At 40.7% G+C, this 17,629-nt stretch overlaps 1 protein-coding gene across 4 annotated transcripts; it reads left to right on the top strand.

Moving 5' to 3' along the window:
• The first annotated feature begins 7,567 nt into the window (after positions 1-7,567).
• oprk1 (opioid receptor, kappa 1) lies at positions 7,568-16,769 on the top strand. 4 transcript variants are annotated; one of them, XM_028426939.1, is made up of 10 exons: positions 8,122-8,474; positions 9,567-9,986; positions 14,078-14,112; positions 14,467-14,571; positions 14,660-14,706; positions 15,150-15,243; positions 15,420-15,491; positions 15,580-15,688; positions 16,035-16,150; positions 16,318-16,769. In XM_028426939.1, exons 1-10 carry the CDS (start codon positions 8,132-8,134, stop codon positions 16,366-16,368), a joined length of 1,392 nt encoding a protein of 463 aa, XP_028282740.1. In that variant the 5' UTR covers positions 8,122-8,131; the 3' UTR covers positions 16,369-16,769. The 4 variants fall into 4 exon arrangements, with proteins under 4 accessions (XP_028282741.1, XP_028282743.1, XP_028282740.1 ...); XM_028426940.1 differs by lacking the exons at positions 14,078-14,112; positions 14,467-14,571; positions 14,660-14,706; ... (3 more) ...; positions 16,035-16,150; positions 16,318-16,769 and adding an exon at positions 7,568-7,812 and having other exon boundaries at positions 9,567-10,377; XM_028426942.1 differs by lacking the exons at positions 14,078-14,112; positions 14,467-14,571; positions 14,660-14,706; ... (3 more) ...; positions 16,035-16,150; positions 16,318-16,769 and adding an exon at positions 7,778-7,797 and having other exon boundaries at positions 9,567-10,377.
• The last annotated feature ends 860 nt before the right edge of the window (positions 16,770-17,629 follow it).

The following is a 17,629-nucleotide window of genomic DNA, read 5'->3' as shown; positions in this document are numbered from 1 at the left end:
TCTGGACTCTGAATCCAGCGATCTGAGTTCAAATCTCGGTGGAACCTAAATTTATTCCCCATATAATTTTTTTTTTATTCTTAATCTTAACCATGTTTAACCGATAGAATGGGTGCATATAGTTGAATACAGTGTGATTCTTTCTCTCAAATGTCAGCGTCTCATTTAGGTCAGTAACTCTATTCAGGTCTCATCTGTCCAAAAACTATTTTCCCAGCAGCCTTCTGGTTTGTGTACAAACTCTTGCAACAAACACACTTAGGACTTAAAATATAGAAAATACTTACGGGTTCACAAACAAACAGCACTGAACATCCTAATGAAAGTGGAGCTGAAGAGTCCATAAATATCTGTAGTCCAAACATGCCGTCTTGGGTTTGACTTGACATATTTTACCATCTGTACTTTACTGCCACATAGATCAGACCTGCAACACACACATCACATTCTGAAGACAGACATGTGAAGGTTCAGATGCACGTGTACAAAAGCCTCCAGTTGTTTCTTGTACTAAGTTCTGTCTGGTCTCTTACTGCTGCTTTCTCTGCCTCCACTTTAAGAAGAAAATACCATGACTCATTTGTTGTGAATGGCTCTAAAAACAAAAAACTTTTTTGTGACTATCTTCTGATATGAGTAGGTGGAGCACTCCTGTCAGGATTTAAATTACAATGTGGGTGTGGGTGATTTTTCTTCTCGTCTGACCTTCACTGTGGGTTTTTTTTTATCATGCACCTACTTCATTATTTCTGCTCATTCAGCAAGGCAACAATCAGCTGTAAAGTTGACATGGAGACAGACTCCCTATAGGAGATGCAGACAGGCATGTGAATAGAATGTGTTGATTTTGAAGACTGTTTTTGTTCGTTTAGGTTCAAAGGCTGATTTCATTTTTCTCTTTAATCACTTGCTGAACATCACATCCGTCAGTGCTGACACATTTGTATAAAGAGCCATGGGTGCAATTATTTTCATGTTTTTCAGTAATGTAATTGCTTTGGTATCTGGATGGATCGATCTTCACAAACCTCTATAGACACGTGTTGATGAGGACTGTCAGTCGTTCAGGTCATTTTCAGTCAGAAGGTTGAAGCAAGGCGTCTGGACTTACAGAGCTTTTAAGAGTTTTGTTGAAGGCTGCCTTCAGGAGGGGGGAAACAGGAATAAAACGTTGATTATATTCTTAAATTAGAGACAGCTGGACTCAATATTGGTCCTCAATACTGGCTGAAGAAGCAGCGGTCACATGTGACACACACACACAGGAGTCAGGTTTCTGACATTTACCTGCCGGGAAACTACACAAAGCATGAAGGCAAAAAGCCTTGAAACTAAATAAACACTGGCACATAGTCGAGGTGTGGGGCATCACTGCTTTTGTTTCCCGAAAAAGACACAATGTACAAGTAATAACACACACACACACACACACGTTTCAAGTCATAACTATCCATGTATTTCCATCTTTGTCAGGAATCTATATAATGATAATAATAAATATTTAAATGTATTAAGTGGAAACTAAAATCATCTAAAAAATCGTCTTCTAGGGCCGTTGCTTTATATTAACAAAAGGCTCACGGTGAATTCTGTACATCTAAAGTTGAATATGTTACCATGGAGATTTATAGAGACAAATCTCATTAAAGTCCAGGGGCCATAGTATTACAGATAAGATCCCAAATTCAAATAGTATTCACTCATAACTGAAACAATCCTTATTTGTATTCTGCAGGAGGTTTTACTTTTTCTCAATTGCTGCAGAATTTACCAAAATCTGCCATTTGCCCAGGGCTACTCACGATTTCACATCTAACTATTTACTATTTACAGCAGACTGCTGTCTGTCACAAACATCCACGCTGCCAGCACCAGGCCCATGAGACATCTGCTTCCAGATGCCTTCAGTGCTGGAACTAAGCTCCATGAGGAAAATAAATATGCTTTCCCTTCAAAAACACAACTGTGCTTTAACTTTCCAACACAAATCCTGCCATTCTTCTGTCTGCCAGGCTTTAACCTTGGGAGATGATGAACGCCCATTCAGCTTCAACACCTACAGTCTCTTCAGTACGTAACCAGTCCTTAATCTTTGTGAGGATGCATTCAAATCATCTCTCTCTCTCTCTCTCTCTCTCTGCCAACGTAGATGCACTCATCCCTCGTGTTTTAATGTCTAAAAGGTGTGGAGAGCTGGGATATACACAGAGTCAATATTTATGTAGAGGCTCACTGCCTCTGGCTGCAGGCGCCCTGCCCTCTGATGCTCTCCAAGCTTTGTTTACAGTGGCTGGCACACTGCTGTCCCTGTGCATGCACTCCTGCAACAAGTGAGTGAACTCTGGACCCTGAAAGATTGTTTTTCTTCCCCCAGCTGCCTTTTGTTTCTTATGCTACCCACATTTGTTGTTCAGGGTCAAGGCAAAGGGTGAAACCAGCTGTTTGTGTGCACACATAGCCTCTGAGGTTTGGTTCAGAGATGAGCCTCCCCTGAGGCGGTGGCCTTCTTATGACTTGTTTCAAGTCATTTGATTCATCTCTCGCTCTCTCTCTGTCTGTCTTTCTAGATGGTGTCTTGTGTTTAAACAGCAGCTTTCAGTGTTCCTGCTGCCTTATTGTTTAACATTGCTGCAGCCGGGCCGATTGTTATATCAGCTCGCACAAAGATCACAGATCACTGCCTTCCTTCATTGATCAAATCCCTTTGCTCTTGTAACCATGGGTCAGACACTGTCCGTTCCCATGGTGACATTCGAGACAAGACTCTGCCGAAAAGCCACGCAGCGTGAGGCTCACTTAAAGGCTGCATCAATTCACCGTGTTTACGTCTCACTCTTGAACCTGGCAATAATGCTGCTGCATTAAGTTGTGGACGCCTGTTATCTCTTGCTGGAATTATCCACTTCCCAGGAGGCTCTGGGCTCCACTTTGTATCAGTCATGACCACGAGCAGGTGCACAGTAACCATTCCCCTTCTGAGCAATGTGCTGCCACACTAGGATGGAATTTCAGAGGCTACTGAATCCTTTCTGTTGTGACACAACAAAAAAGCTGTGTTGTAGATATTTTAAATAGTATTTTATATGGAACAAAAATAAAACAATAACAAATCATCCTGTGAATTCTATTTTTGCATCCAATGGAAACCGTTTTTACATTTTTATATGCCGTCTTACTTCCACTTGCAGGCTCCACCCACCATTCAGGTCTATCAGGAGGATTGGCTGACACCTGGTTCACCTGATGGTTGCACTAAATATAAATGCTTGGGTTGTCAGACACTCTCCTTCCTTTTTTTCCTGGATTTTGGGTTTGTTGAAAATGTCAGAAACCTTTGGTTAAAAACGTATATACAGAAAGGGGCTAATGTTTGCATTCCTTAAGCACTAATTGACTAGCCTACTGAAATATTAAATACCTATGTTATGATAAACGTGTTGCTGAGTTTTATTTCATGTTAGTGCTTTTATTTTGAAGGTTAAAAAAAGAGAGAGGAGGGAGAACTGGGCGGTTGGGATCATAGTTGTTTTGTTGTGGAGTTAAATAAAGTTATAAGAATGAGTCCATGGTGCACCCCGCCTTCTGCCCATTGACAGCTGGGACAGGCTCCAGCTCCCCCCATGACCCTGTAGCACCAGATAAAGTGGTTTTAGAAAATACCTAGATGGATTGTTGAGTCCCATATACCTATATACCTCACTCTCTTCTTTAACTTTCTGACTTTAATGTCGTGCTGTGGTGTTGTTGCCCCCTTTTGCAGGTAGTATTGATCAGGAGTGTCTAACATACTTCAGTCAGTAGGCATTACGATTGCAAATTTAAGGCCTAAACCTAACATAGAGGTTTGGTGGCTAGCTCTCATTAGTCAGAGCTGGCATATCGTGACACTTCTAGCGTGAGCACAGTTTGCCTCTAAAGTGGCATCAGCTCTACTTGGCACACTTGGTGCCCAGTTTATGAGGTGCTCAGCAGGAAGGTGGTTTCCAGCCTCTTGGATAACTTGCCACAGCTCTTCTGTTGATTTAAGCTGCTTCAGTGTCTCACTTCACCCTGTCCTATTTGCACCATGACAAAAACAAAAGCTAAAGACTCTTCAGATGCAAATGCAAAAAAACAGATCTGTCTATCAGTCTGAAAAAGTGAGATAAAAGTGCTCCTAGGACAAAAGGGGGCCAGTGTTCAAGCTACGAGATAACCTGGAATGATATAAGCACATTATTCATGACTGCTTGCTTTTGGGTGAGTTCATATGATCCTCAGTGCTTTAATGGAACGAGGTACTAGTGTGTGTCTAAATATTGCCAAGAACATTTAGACGAGCACAGCCAACAGCAGACAAAAAAAACATTTTGTTCCAAACTGTTACAAAATACAAAAACATCCTCGATGCCAAACTGCAGCTGAATCCTCTGAAAGGCCAACATAACACATGCCGATCACACTTTCAGAAACCAGGACGTTTTCATCCAGAGCAGCAGCGGGCAGACCTGAAGTGACCGTGCCATCTGGACACTTGTGGATCTTTGTTAGGCAGAACAGTGTCTGCATACAAAGCTGCTTTCACACAAACAGAATCAAGTGTCTGTGATGCTGATACAGAGAGAGTCTGTGATGTGTTAAAACTTTGTAGAAACATTATGTCCCTTCTAGAGTGATGAACAAAAGCAGTTTGATCCCTCTTCTCATTGTTTTCACCATCTGTAACAGCTGAAACAAACAGCTGTGATGAACGTAAACGAGACATTATTGTGAGTTCAGCCATGATTGAAAATTGATTTTGATGCTAGCTTTCTGTAGTTATAGAAATGACCCCACATTAATCAATAGGGACAGATCGGTGGACTTGATAAACCTGGACAATACCATGATATACCATGAATAACATGTTGTAATCAGTTTCATGATGAAGTGCACATTTAAAACAACACATCACACAAAATGTTCACACTATGTATGGATCAATTCATAGAAAACGAGGAAAAAGATTCTCTAATCTGAGCTCTTTGGTCTCCAGTCAATGTCAAACATCAGGCTAACACTGGAAGCACGGCGGTGGCATCATCATGCTTTTGTGGTGCTTCTCAGCAGCATAGGATACTGATCAAAGCTGATGGAAGAATGTATGTTGCCAAATATCAGTGAAAAAAAAGCTTTTCCTGAATGAAGCAAACAAACATGACAAACCCACCTGTTGGCAGTCTGACCAGGTCACGCATCACTGGCTTTTATTAAAATCCCTCACCGGTCCTGAGTGGTCCAAACAACAACAGCGGTGCAGATTTCACATCCAGGCTGCCTGAGCATGAGAGCTCCTTTCTCTGGAATAGAAATGATGCAACAGAGTGGGCTTTTTCTAAAATACGAACATAGGATAAATGAAATAATAAATGTTTAAATGCTCCCACTTTAATCTCAATTTAAAAATCTACCAAGAATGGGGACGACAGGCAGGTCATATTTTCTATTGTTTGCATGTCTATTAAATCTGATTACAAATAAGAAAATAAAGGAAATTACCTGTTTTTATTTCGACAAAACAATTCGTGGTTGTATTGTAGAGTTACAGCTTATGGACAGAACCCTCAACTCCTTTCCTATTTTTATCATTTAAACACAATAAGTGCTATTTCCAGCTGTGACTAAAATAGATGTAGCATTTGAAGTGCTTCATCAGTGTTGACTGACTCATTGTTACAATGCTATAATTTACTCATTTCATTCTAAAAGGCAGAGGAGTTTTTCATATCTCCCTCAGGCCTGCTGATAAGGACATAACTTATTGTAATTCATAATGCTTCTCTGTGTTTCATACAGAGCACTAAGTTGTTTATTTTGGTCTGAACTGAGTTACAGCTTTTACATTCTGGGATGTTTTATTTTCTTCTTTTATTTGAGGTGAAGGGTCTGTTGGAAGAAACACAGGCTAAACTAAATTTGAATTCAGAACTGGACAAGCAGCTTTTGTGCTTGGGTGTGGGAGGAAAAGGGAGATAAGCTGAAGATGGATCAATGATATATTTGTAGGTTAAAATGCAGTGTTGGTTGGAAGGATTTCTGTCTGATATCCACATCTTTTTTTGTCTCCACTAGCTGCTCTGATTCTCCGTTGATTCAATATGAGAATAAAAAGAGAAAATAATCAAGAAAAATCACATTTTAGTAAATGCCCCCTAAAAAGATGACCTCGGCTACTGCAGACTACACAACAGGTACTTCCTCTGCTCCTCTGGAACTGAAATAATAATAATAGTAATAATAAAAAAAAAAAATAAACTGCCTGAAGTGCCACAGGAAGTGTAACAGATCGTATCAGTGTACAAATAGACCTTTGGTGCTGAATTATTAACATTCAGAGTAAATACTGTCTTTATCTCTCATACGAGGAAAGAAAGATGGCTCCCTCTGTTACTGTCTGTTCAAGGTTGAAGTGGGACCTCTGTGAATATGTATCAAATATTTACAGAGACAAACATCTCACAAAGTTAACTCCTGTGCTGCGTCCTTGACAAAAGGTGCACACCTGCAGAGAAAAGAAGAAGAAAAAACTCATTTCTCCTTTGTCACTCATGCAACACCTGGCCACGATGGGTCTCTAAGCAACAACTGTTAGTGCATGAAAAGACAGAAAGACAACAGCAGCAGCTTAATTATGTGGAGCTTGGAATCTGTCTCCTGTGTGTGGATAAGGAGGGTCGAGGAGGTGGTGATAGTGGGGGGGTTGGCTGAAAGGCAGTGATGAAAATGAGACTTTTCTTTTTTTCTTTTTTCTTTTTTAAGCAAAAGTGACCAAGGTGGAGTCAGAACATGCTGATGAGGTGAAGATGGATTTTTATCCTTTTTCCCCAACCCCCCCTCTCCTGTAGATCCTTCTAATTCCTCTCATGGCTCATCTGGCAAGATACAAAAGATGCAATCACCTGAAGGTTTCTGTTCAATGTCTGAGTTAAGTCTTGTTAAGGCAGCAATAATTGGAAAATTGTCACATTTTTATGAACATGTGCCTGTAAAATGGAATCACACTTTCTCTTCTCAACTTCCAAAAAAAAATACACATTTCGTTATTTTACTTTGACATTGATTCATTTTTGGTTGTAGGAGCCCTTCTGCTGGCCGGATCCTCTGTCATATGTGTTGGCTCAGCCTCTGATGTCACTGAATGAGCAGTGCGGGCTTCCAGTGCGCACCTTCGGGGACGCAGCCGTGGCACAGGCAGCGGAGTGTTCCTGCTTTACACAGAAACCGATTATTTCTGCCATTTTTCCTCAATCTGTGCTCCTGTACAGCTGCTCGCCATTTGAATGAACTTTTTTAGCAGCAGAAAACAGGTAAGGTGGTGTTACACATGTGCATAATGTCCTTGAGCGCGCTTGTTTTTTCATCCTTCTCTCACACTTGCACACGGATCCAGTCTGAGAAATCTGGTTTTGTTTTTTTTGTTTAGTTTTTTTTTGTGTATTTTTCCTTTCGTCTGACATTCAGCTGTCTTTGTCGATAAGTTGAGCGGTCAGTTTCTCACGCCCGGCAGTCAGCAGCAGCAGCAGCAGCGTCAGCATCAGCGTTCAGCACTATGGAGAGCAGCGTGGTGCACATCTTCAAAGAGGACCGCTGTCCCTCGGGTCATCCGGGGGAGTGCGTCCCGAACTTCACCTGGCAGCCTGGCTTATCGGACATCTTCAACTACACTCCGAACGGCACCTGGGAGGCTGAGCCCGAGCCCATGTCGCCCATCATCCCCATCATAGTGGCCGTTTACTCCGTGGTGTTTGTGGTGGGCTTGGTGGGCAATTGTTTGGTGATGTATGTCATCGTGAGGTGAGTTTTCAGCTGTGAATTACGCAAAAAAAGTGTGTGCGTAAAGCGTGTGGAACATATGGACATGGCGCGTCATGAAGGAAATGTGCGCAGTGTGTTGTGGATTGTTAGTTTTGCAATGATTCTAAAATCAATATTTCCTCTCAGAGCTCATGTGCTGGAGCATGGCTGCTTTTAAGCGTGGATGATGGAAGGGGCTGAATTTAGGCACTTTGCGCATGTTTACATGTGATTCATCACTTTCTTTAATCAACAAAAACTGAGACACAAGCAGCAGCATCTGTTTTTTTATTATTATTTCATCTGCAGATACACTAAAATGAAAACAGCCACCAACATCTACATCTTCAACCTGGCCGTGGCTGACGCTCTGGTCACCACCACCATGCCTTTCCAGAGCACCGACTATCTGCTCAACTCCTGGCCGTTCGGCGAACTGGCGTGCAAGGTTTTCATCTCCATCGATTACTACAACATGTTTACCAGCATCTTTACGCTGACCATGATGAGCGTGGACCGCTACGTGGCCGTGTGCCACCCTGTTAAGGCCCTGGATTTCCGCACGCCCGTCAAGGCCAAGATCATCAACGTGGTGATCTGGGTGCTGTCGTCTGCTGCTGGGATCCCAGCCATGGTTCTGGGCAGCACCAACACCAATAACGGTACACTGACCTTCACTTTTCTTCTCATGTGTGTCTGGTTCATCCATCTCTATATCTGCAGAAGAGACAAGACCCTCTCTCCTCTCTCTTCTTTTAAACTTATAGCTCTTTACATTCTAGCATCCTTGTCCTGAATTATCTCAATGGGCCACTTCAGATTCCATGAAGAGGGTTTTCTGATGAGCATCTATATGAGCTACTTGACTAGATTAGGCTATGGCAGACATAACGGGTCTTTCTTCACTAAGAATAGAGGCGTTCAGGTTTACACACGAGTGCACTTTATCCAACTCTAGAGCTGATGAGCCCAAATCTGGACATAACATTTCTGTATTGATAACCAATACCAGAATCAATTTGGTCATCTTTTTTTAGGTGTTTAATGTTTCAAGAATATTTTACCTTGCAGTGAGCGTGTCAACACATGAACAGCAAAACAGTCAATTTCCTGAAAAAAAACATGGCTGGTTGTGTGGCTGTAAAGATTTGACATACTTATTCCATGATTTCTAGCTAAACAATGAAATTCCTCTGATAAGGTCAGACTGGAGTCTGTTAAAAAACGCTTTATACTTTAAAAAAAATGTGCCTGTAGAGGAAAAAACACTCAACCATTATGTCGAGAAGATTGAAGCTAGGCATCTGGACTTGTAGAGTTTTCTGACGTTTCGCTGCTCATCCAAGCAGCTTCATCAGTTGATGAACGAACTGATGAAGCTGCTTGGATGTATTATGACCGGGATGACTGAGAATCTTCATCAACACTCAACCATTATAGCTATTGGGCTAATAGCTTCAGGAAAAATTGGCCCATTTCACATATGTTTGTGTTTATATTGGTTGATTTGCAACAAATGAAAAAGTTTCTTTTTTACAGCACATAATGCAGACAGCTACTATATATAATGGCAGTACCTGCAAAAGTATTTACAGCCCATCAGCATCTCTTCTGCTTTAGGACTGAAGATGGTGTACTAACATGCCTAACTCAGCATGTTTGCACACTGATGTTAGCACTCAGTGCCAGAGCTGTGAACATGGCCGCACTATATCTGTCTGCTCTCCTAACTGTGGTTTTTCGTGAATTAACAGGGACCACAGAGTGTGCGTTACAGTTCCCTGAGCCCTACATGTACTGGGACACCATGATGAAGATCTGTGTCTTCATCTTCGCCTTTGTGTTGCCTGTCATCATCATAACCGTCTGCTACACTCTGATGGTCATGAGGCTGAAGAGCGTGCGGTTGCTGTCGGGCTCTCGCGAGAAGGACCGCAACCTGCGTCGCATCACCCGCCTGGTGCTGGTGGTGGTCGCCGTCTTCGTGGTGTGCTGGACTCCCATCCACATCTTCATCCTGGTCAAGGCGCTGTCGCACAACGTGCCTGAGACTACTGCCGTCATGGCTGCCTACTTCTTCTGCGTGGCGCTGGGCTACACCAACAGCAGCCTCAACCCTATCCTGTACGCATTCCTGGATGAGAACTTCAAGAGGTGCTTCAGGGACTTCTGCTGCCCCGGGGGCCAGGGACACGGTGACTGCCACGGAGTCAGCCGAGTGAGGAGCACCCTGCGAGATCACTCCTGCCCCGCAGAACCTCGGGGCAATGCGAGACAGGCCAGGGCCGTATGACTAGCCATGGACACTTCCTCTTCACGCTATCAGAGCTGGGAGGACTCCAATGATCTGGGCTTGACTCAAATCACCACCTCCATCTGAGCAAAGAGGGGAAAACACAAAAACATAGTTATGTTAAAGGATCGGCCTGGTGCTCAATTTACTGTAACAAATCCTGACCAGAGCCAGGCCGTAAAGATGTTTTTTCTGCTGATCAAAACATATAAGAGCACCAGACTCCTCCTTTAAAATGAGCTTCAGATAAAACACAAGGATGAGGCCCAGCTAGACCCTATAGGATTATATGTATATTATTTCCCCATTTTTCTTAATAAATAGAAGCTTGACATGTGAAATTAAATTTCACATTGTCCACATGCAGATATGAAGAAAGATGTCTCAACTAAACAGTGTTACATTTTTACCTGTATATTATAGGGCATTCACATTATACTGAATAATAAAGCACAGGAAAACATCCACTGCAGCTGTGATTGTGGGAACAGTATTCATTGTTTAAACCGTGTGAAGTGTGTGTTGCTTGGCGCCTCGCTGTTGTTGTTGTAAATTTGTGAATAGGCTTTATCTGACTTTAACAGGGTAAACTTGTGTAGACTGTGCGATAACCTCTCAGGGATTGATCCTCTGTTATTCAAACACAGAGGACACTGAATCCAAGTATTTATTCTCCTTGAACGGATGGACTCACATCCATCATCCACCCTTTGAGCTGAACTTTGTGCAGTTATTAACAGACTCGGTGCATTTGTTCGATGTGTGTGATGTTGTGTACTCACCTTGTCTGAATCTACATGTGAAAACTGGGCAGAGGGCTCCAAGGCAACAGCCAACAACACGACAGGGCTTTCAGTATTTCATGTTTATACTGTAAAATCACCTTTTTTTCAGCTTGCTAAACATGCACTGGTGTAAATGCTGATATATATATATATATATATATATATATATATATATATATATATATATATATATATATATATATATAAAAAACAGTCAAGCCGTTATTGGGCAGTGTGTGTTTGCCATGCGTGGGCATTTTATTTTATTATCTGTGATTGTGGTGATTCTTCTATCAAGGACTGTGCTCTTTAATGACAATCGGCCCATGAATGTACACACACAAGGAATGCTTTGGATGGTTTATATTAAATTGATTTCATTGCACATGGTTTTAAACATTCTTTGTGGTTGTGTATCCAGATTTATTATAACAGTTTATAATGTAGAGATAGACATGCATATATTTATCGGTGTAAATTGTTTTTTGTGCCTTGTTTTTGTGTGCCTTATATTTGGCCACTACATTTTTGCTTGCTCCAAAAGTATTAGCCGCCTCCCTCCATGTTTCCTTCTTCAGAGCTTACTGCTAAAGCTTACTGTAGCATCATGTAAGAAGTCTTACAGAGTTTAATATAATATGTGTAATACTGTAATTTATCTGCATTAAGTTGTATTCCTGAATGTCAAATGCCTCATGTGTGTACTGATGTGCTGCTGCTTCACTTACTTTTGTATACTTTGATGTATCCTTTAAGCTCTGAATGTCAAAAATGTGCTCCACACATGCAAAATGAAGTCAGAATAAAGCTGTGAAACGTGCGATGGGTTGATTTAAAGAAGAGAAATATACAAGCGGCCTTGGGAGACTGTAAACCACCTCCCTAATGATTCTGTTGTTCCATCATGTATTAACTCCATTCACCTCAGGTACAAAGTTAGTGTTTCCATGGTGAGCACGCTGAATGAAAGGCAGATGTCCAAGGCTTGTTGTGCTAATTGTAAAGCATTTTGTGTTGCTGGCCTTGCAGAGGAATTTGCACAGACTGCAAATTCAACCCCTGATGTGAGGTTCCTTTTATATGTAGTATAAGCAAGTGTGTTTGTGTGTGTGTACAGAACATTTTACAGGCGGTGTCCTTGTTTCAGTCCAGTTCTCTCATTTTCATGCAGTCATTATTGCCGTTGACCATCTTTGTGCCTTTATAACAATATAGGATCCTCAACAAAGTCAACAGGTTTGACCCTCCAACAGTCAACGCCACATGAATCATTATTGAAATCTGTCAATTTATTAAAGAATTCCACCTCAGGGATACAGTTAGTTTCAGTGTGAGATAGGTGGGAAAACCTCAATCTTTACTCAAAGGGTTTTGCTTCAAGCTCCTTAAGCAGTCCACATACTCACAGTACTAAGCAGGAATATGGACTTGGAAGTCATCCACATCCACTCAACCCAATTTGGTGCTTTCAAAAATGTGATCCCTTTCACTGCATAGCCAAGAAGCAGCCACCACACATTTTCTTTTCTTTTTTTTTTTTTTAGTACAAAGCACCGTGTTTTGTCTTACAGCTGGCAGTGCTCATTACAGCAGCGGACAGCCCTAATGGTGCACAGATAACACAGGTTTTGAGAGGCAAATTAAATCAGTCCTTGTCCGCACTGATGAAGCTGTCAGCTGTAATTACAGAGATTACAGATTTTTTTCGACCCTCTGTCTTTATCTTTTAAGGTGCATGTGCATTAGCGAGCCATTACATATAGCTAGGGCTCATTGACGGGGGGAAAAAGTCACTTACTGCTTGTTTTATGAGTCTAAAGGTAATGGCAGTGATAAAATGTGAATATTCTATTTCTGCTTGATTCAGTATTAACACTATGACGTACTAAAGCCTCCCATTATGAATGGTGTATGCGTAGTAACTGTGCCTGATAAATTATTTGGTTTACAAGAATAGGTTTGGAGTTAACAGGTAGTGAAATGTCTCTGTGGCTGCAGCTTTCATGAACCTCTGAAAAGTGGTTAAATAACAACCATTTACACAGATGAGAGATTATTTTAGTAACTCACTCAACCCTTCATTATAAGAAGTAATTTTCAGGTTATTATAGTTAATGCTGTGTGGCTTCATTTCAAGTTGTATCAATACCATTAATCATCATCCTCCATCATCTATGCAAGCACACTGTAGGCCATGAAGGTGGGAATCCCAGCTTTATGGGCAACAGGCCTGGGATAAAAAAAAAAAACCTCTTCTCATAAATGATTGTGACAATGACGTTTACACTTGACAGATAAAGTGTTATCTTCTCAGACCTTTATTTTCCAAACATATGACAGTGAAAATTAAAATGTGAAGAGTGAATGTGTCTGAAAACAAAATTATTCCAATTTTATGGGCAACACTGTATTTGATCATCAAAGCAAAACAGGTCCTGCTTTCTCAAAAATGAAAATTTAAAATATATATAAATTCCACAGCAATCTATAAAATGAAAACAACCCTTTATGACAAATATTCTGTTTCACTACTTGTCAAAAGAATAGAGAAAACACTTCTCAGATGATCAATCATCAAAGCTGAAATGTATCTTCTCATGGGTTTGGCACCACTTGATCCTAAATGTATATCAAGTAGCTCCACTTCAGCCAGCATCGGTAAAGTGGTACTTATAGTGTTATATACAATGACATCAGAGACAGGTGCTAATTATCTGCATGACTTTCACTTAGCATATTTCTGTAAGGTGCTTCCTGTTTTGAATGAGATAATTTATCTTTATATTTTAGTATATTTTATTTTTATAAATAAAAAACAATACTCTTATTATTAGTCAATACATGTGCGTTAGGAGAGCCAGTCACTTCCTGCCTTTTATCTGCACTGCAGGAGTAACAAAGCCTGATGATGGAGGCTGTGTCACTGTGGACAAAAGGTTTACACTGATTGCTGCAGTACCTCTGTTAACCACTGAGGGACAGGCGCGCATCTAAACTCTCATTGGTCACAACCATTTACGCCAACCAATGGGACGCCATTCCATCCGCACCGTTGCTTCCGGGTGTATTCAATGAAGAAATCCTTTTGCATTTGATGCTTTTTGTATTTTCTAAGGGAAGCTAAGAGCTACGAGACCATAAAACGTTTAGAAAATGAACCGAATATTCGGTCGCGGAAAGCCCAAAGCGCCTGCCCCAAATCTGTCGGACTGTATCGGTAATGTAAGTACTGTTAAGCGCAGAGTTATTGTTGTTTATGTCGTTACTATGCTAGGTTGACCACTAAATGGTAGTCAACAAAACAAATGGTGCTAGCTAGCTTACATGCTAAGTACTCTAAAAACTCGCCTTTTACATTCATCCTATTTTGGTGGGAGAACGACAGTGTTTGTTACCCACAGTTACAATTTTTTTGACAGGCTTTTCCCTCCCGGTTTCCCCTATGATACACACACATACACATACATATAAATATATACAGAAATATATATAGAGAGAGACGTTTTAGCACTGTGTCCAATCTGCCAGTTTTGCAGGAAATCATTGTCTCTAATTGAACTACTCCTCACTCCTCAGGTGGATGCCAGGGCAGAATCTATAGACAAAAAAATTGGCAGGCTAGATGCTGAACTTATGAAGTACAAGGATCAGCTGAAAAAGATGAGAGATGGCCCCTCGAAGGTGGGATGCATCACTTTAACACTGTTTTAAATGTTGCAATACGAATATAGAAAACATCAGCGTTAAGTTGTTGTTTTCTTTAATGCAGAACACGGTGAAACAGAAGGCGATGAGAGTCCTGAAGCAGAAGAGAATGTGAGTCCAACAAACACTGTGTGACATGCACATGTTTTTACACAGACAATCAGACTTATTATAGATCCTGTCTGACAGAACAGGTGCATATATTATGCTCAGTTTATTTGCTGTCAGCTGGTATTAGATATATTCAATGTATTAGTACTACTGCAGTAGATGGTTAGAACATCAGTTAGAAAATGTGCCTGGGACTGTGATGAAGCAGTGATAATAATCTGAATATAGCCCACATTTAAACTGATTATATTATAATATTTTTAAAACTCATTTTGCTGCTGAAGCTGTAGACTGTAATCATTTGACACTGATGACATCTTAAAAAATGTCATCAGTGTCTTAATTGTTGTGTACCACAAGGAAAAGACACCAGCATTAGTAGTGCTCAGATGAAAACTAAAGGCTAAAATGCACGTTTTAAAAGCAGCTGTTTTTTCTTATAGGTATGAAGGTCAAAGGGAGCAGCTGGCTCAGCAGTCATTCAACATGGAGCAGGCAAACTACACAATCCAGACACTAAAGGACACCAAGACAACAGTAAGAGCTACACAGCTTCACAGGGACACCGAGCAGTTTGGGTTCAGGCTTCTCTTAAAACTACAGCTTCTGATTTATAGTTAGATTTACAAGAAAGTGACTTGAAAAATGTCAGCATGCTGACGTATACCTTTTTTTGACCAGTGACTTAAATACACTTTTTTTTCTGTTTCCAGGTGGAAGCCATGAAGATCGGTGCAAAGGAAATGAAAAAGGCTTACAAGGACGTCAAGCTTGATCAGATTGATGTATGTTTCTGGCCGGATACATTCATCCAGTTGTCATTTAGCAAAAATACATACAATGGGGTAAACATATATGTATTTTTACTTCTAGGATTTACAGGACCAGCTGGAGGACATGATGGAAGATGCCAACGAGGTACAGGAAGCCCTGAGTCGCAGCTATGGCACGCCTGAGATTGATGAGGATGACCTGGAAGCAGGTACTGTATATCTTGACTGTCTGTCATACTTCATTAGACTCATTCAGAGTGAATGATGTGAACACCCAGAGCAGGGTGTCTGTCTCTCTTTCTGTCTTCACATAAGCTTTAATAAATAACACTTTTAACACTTTTTTAATTGTATGCTCCTGCCTGCACATCAGTTATGTTCACAGCAGAGGTGAAAAAATATTTTAAATATTAAAAAATGCAGTTATTCATCAGTTATTTAAGAACCAAAGTCAGACTTATGTAGCTGCTGGTCCAGCTCGGGTCTGTCTTCCTAGAACTAAGCTACCCTGGTTATCATACTCTACAGTATTGCATTGACCTACTGTGTTTTCAGAGCTGGACGCACTTGGTGATGAGCTGCTGCTGGATGATGACAGCTCTTACCTGGATGAGGCCTCAGCTGCTCCATCTATCCCTGAAGGCATGCCTAGTGACAGCAAGACAAACAAGGTCATCATCATGATCATGAATTTGTTCACATTTTTAGTAGTTTCATAGAGTCTGTGGTTGCTCTGCTTTTTTGTTTTTCTTGTTAGGAGTAGTTTTCCATGTAATAAATTAGCAGCTGTGGCAACTTGCTGATGAGAATTCGAAACTAATTTGACGTTCATTTTCAGGATGGTGTTCTGGTGGATGAGTTTGGCTTGCCGCAGATTCCTGCCACGTAAACAAGGGACGGATTAAAACAACTGCACTTCAACTGAAAACACTTTTATATGTAGAGTAACACTTTTACATGCAAACCATTTGACCTGAGAACACTACGATTGTGAAGCTGTCCTGGTGTTGGGTTGTGTATTGTTACTACTACCATGCTAGCATGTGGCCTTGTAACATACTGATCCTTTTTTAAATGCTTATCTTTCCCATTTTTCCGTCCTGTCATCCTCTGATGCTTGTCAGTGTCATCCTCAGTATTACTTAGTGTTTTTATTTATTTTGTTTGTAACTAGTTTTGTGTGTTGTTTAGTATTATCATTTTGAGTTCTCAAAGGTGGAGACAATACACACAACCTGTTAAAAATAGCTGCAGGGTTACTTGAAAAATAAATGAGGTGTTTTAATTGAACTTCCTGTTATCGATTAATTTACGGCTTTGTTCTTATTTCTTTGTGGTGTTTTGTTTCTTATAGGAAGATTAATAACTGTTTTGATTGTTCATTATACAGAAATGCCAGTTGGCATAGCTTGGGACAAAGACAGAGAGACATAGAAACAGTTTACCAAGCCTGCACATATTAGCACATATACACGTCCCTGCTTAAAATGTACTCATTATCAGAGGTTTAAGGATGAGTACAAAAACTGTTAAACAGGTTGTGCTCAAGTTACCTGCATGTGTTTTTAGTTTTTTTAGTTTTGGATAGCCAAGTTTCCTTGACTGCCACTAAGATAGAAACCTCCTTTACAAAAATGAAGCCCACACTATTCTGCTATAATATTATCATTCAAATCAAATAGATGTGCAGTTGATGTATTTTTTCCTACATGTTCAAGAACATTCTCATGTGTTGTATGTATACTTGGTGCTAAATTTGTATTATAATCCTTTTTCAAGCTGATTGGAAGGAAATGAGAATATTATTTGTAAAGTACCCACAGTTTGACATCATACCTTGTTACTGATGATACATGACATGAAGAGTTAAACTCAAAAGTCCGACTCTGGTGGGACTCGAACCCACAACCTTTGAATCACCTCTCAAGTGCTTGACTAGAAGTCCAATGCGCTATCCATTGCGCCAAGGCTAGCGCCCATGTGTCGACGTTGATGCCACAAATCGCGCCACAAATCGCGCCGAGAGCGCCGGTTCGAATCCCGCTAGGTGCGTTAATATTTTGCACTGAAATTACGCGAAACATATCGGTCGTTGTATGACATTTTACCGAGGTGACGTTATAATTAAAAACAAAGCGAAAGGAGAGTGA

Source organism: Parambassis ranga, chromosome 17 (genome assembly GCF_900634625.1).
Source record: "Parambassis ranga chromosome 17, fParRan2.1, whole genome shotgun sequence".
NCBI classification, from domain to species: Eukaryota; Metazoa; Chordata; class Actinopteri; family Ambassidae; genus Parambassis; species Parambassis ranga.
The sequence above is the reverse complement of the archived record's forward strand: the minus strand, read 5'-3'. Positions and strand labels throughout refer to the sequence as shown.

Excerpts from the sequence above, each read along its gene's own strand:
- oprk1 (XM_028426939.1), top strand. The coding sequence starts at position 8,132 with ATGAAAACAGCCACCAACATCTACATCTTCAACCTGGCCGTGGCTGAC. Across the intron at positions 14,572-14,659 it reads TGAGAGATGGCCCCTCGAAG|AACACGGTGAAACAGAAGGC; the intron begins GTGGGATGCATC and ends TCTTTAATGCAG. Across the intron at positions 15,689-16,034 it reads TGAGGATGACCTGGAAGCAG|AGCTGGACGCACTTGGTGAT; the intron begins GTACTGTATATC and ends CTGTGTTTTCAG.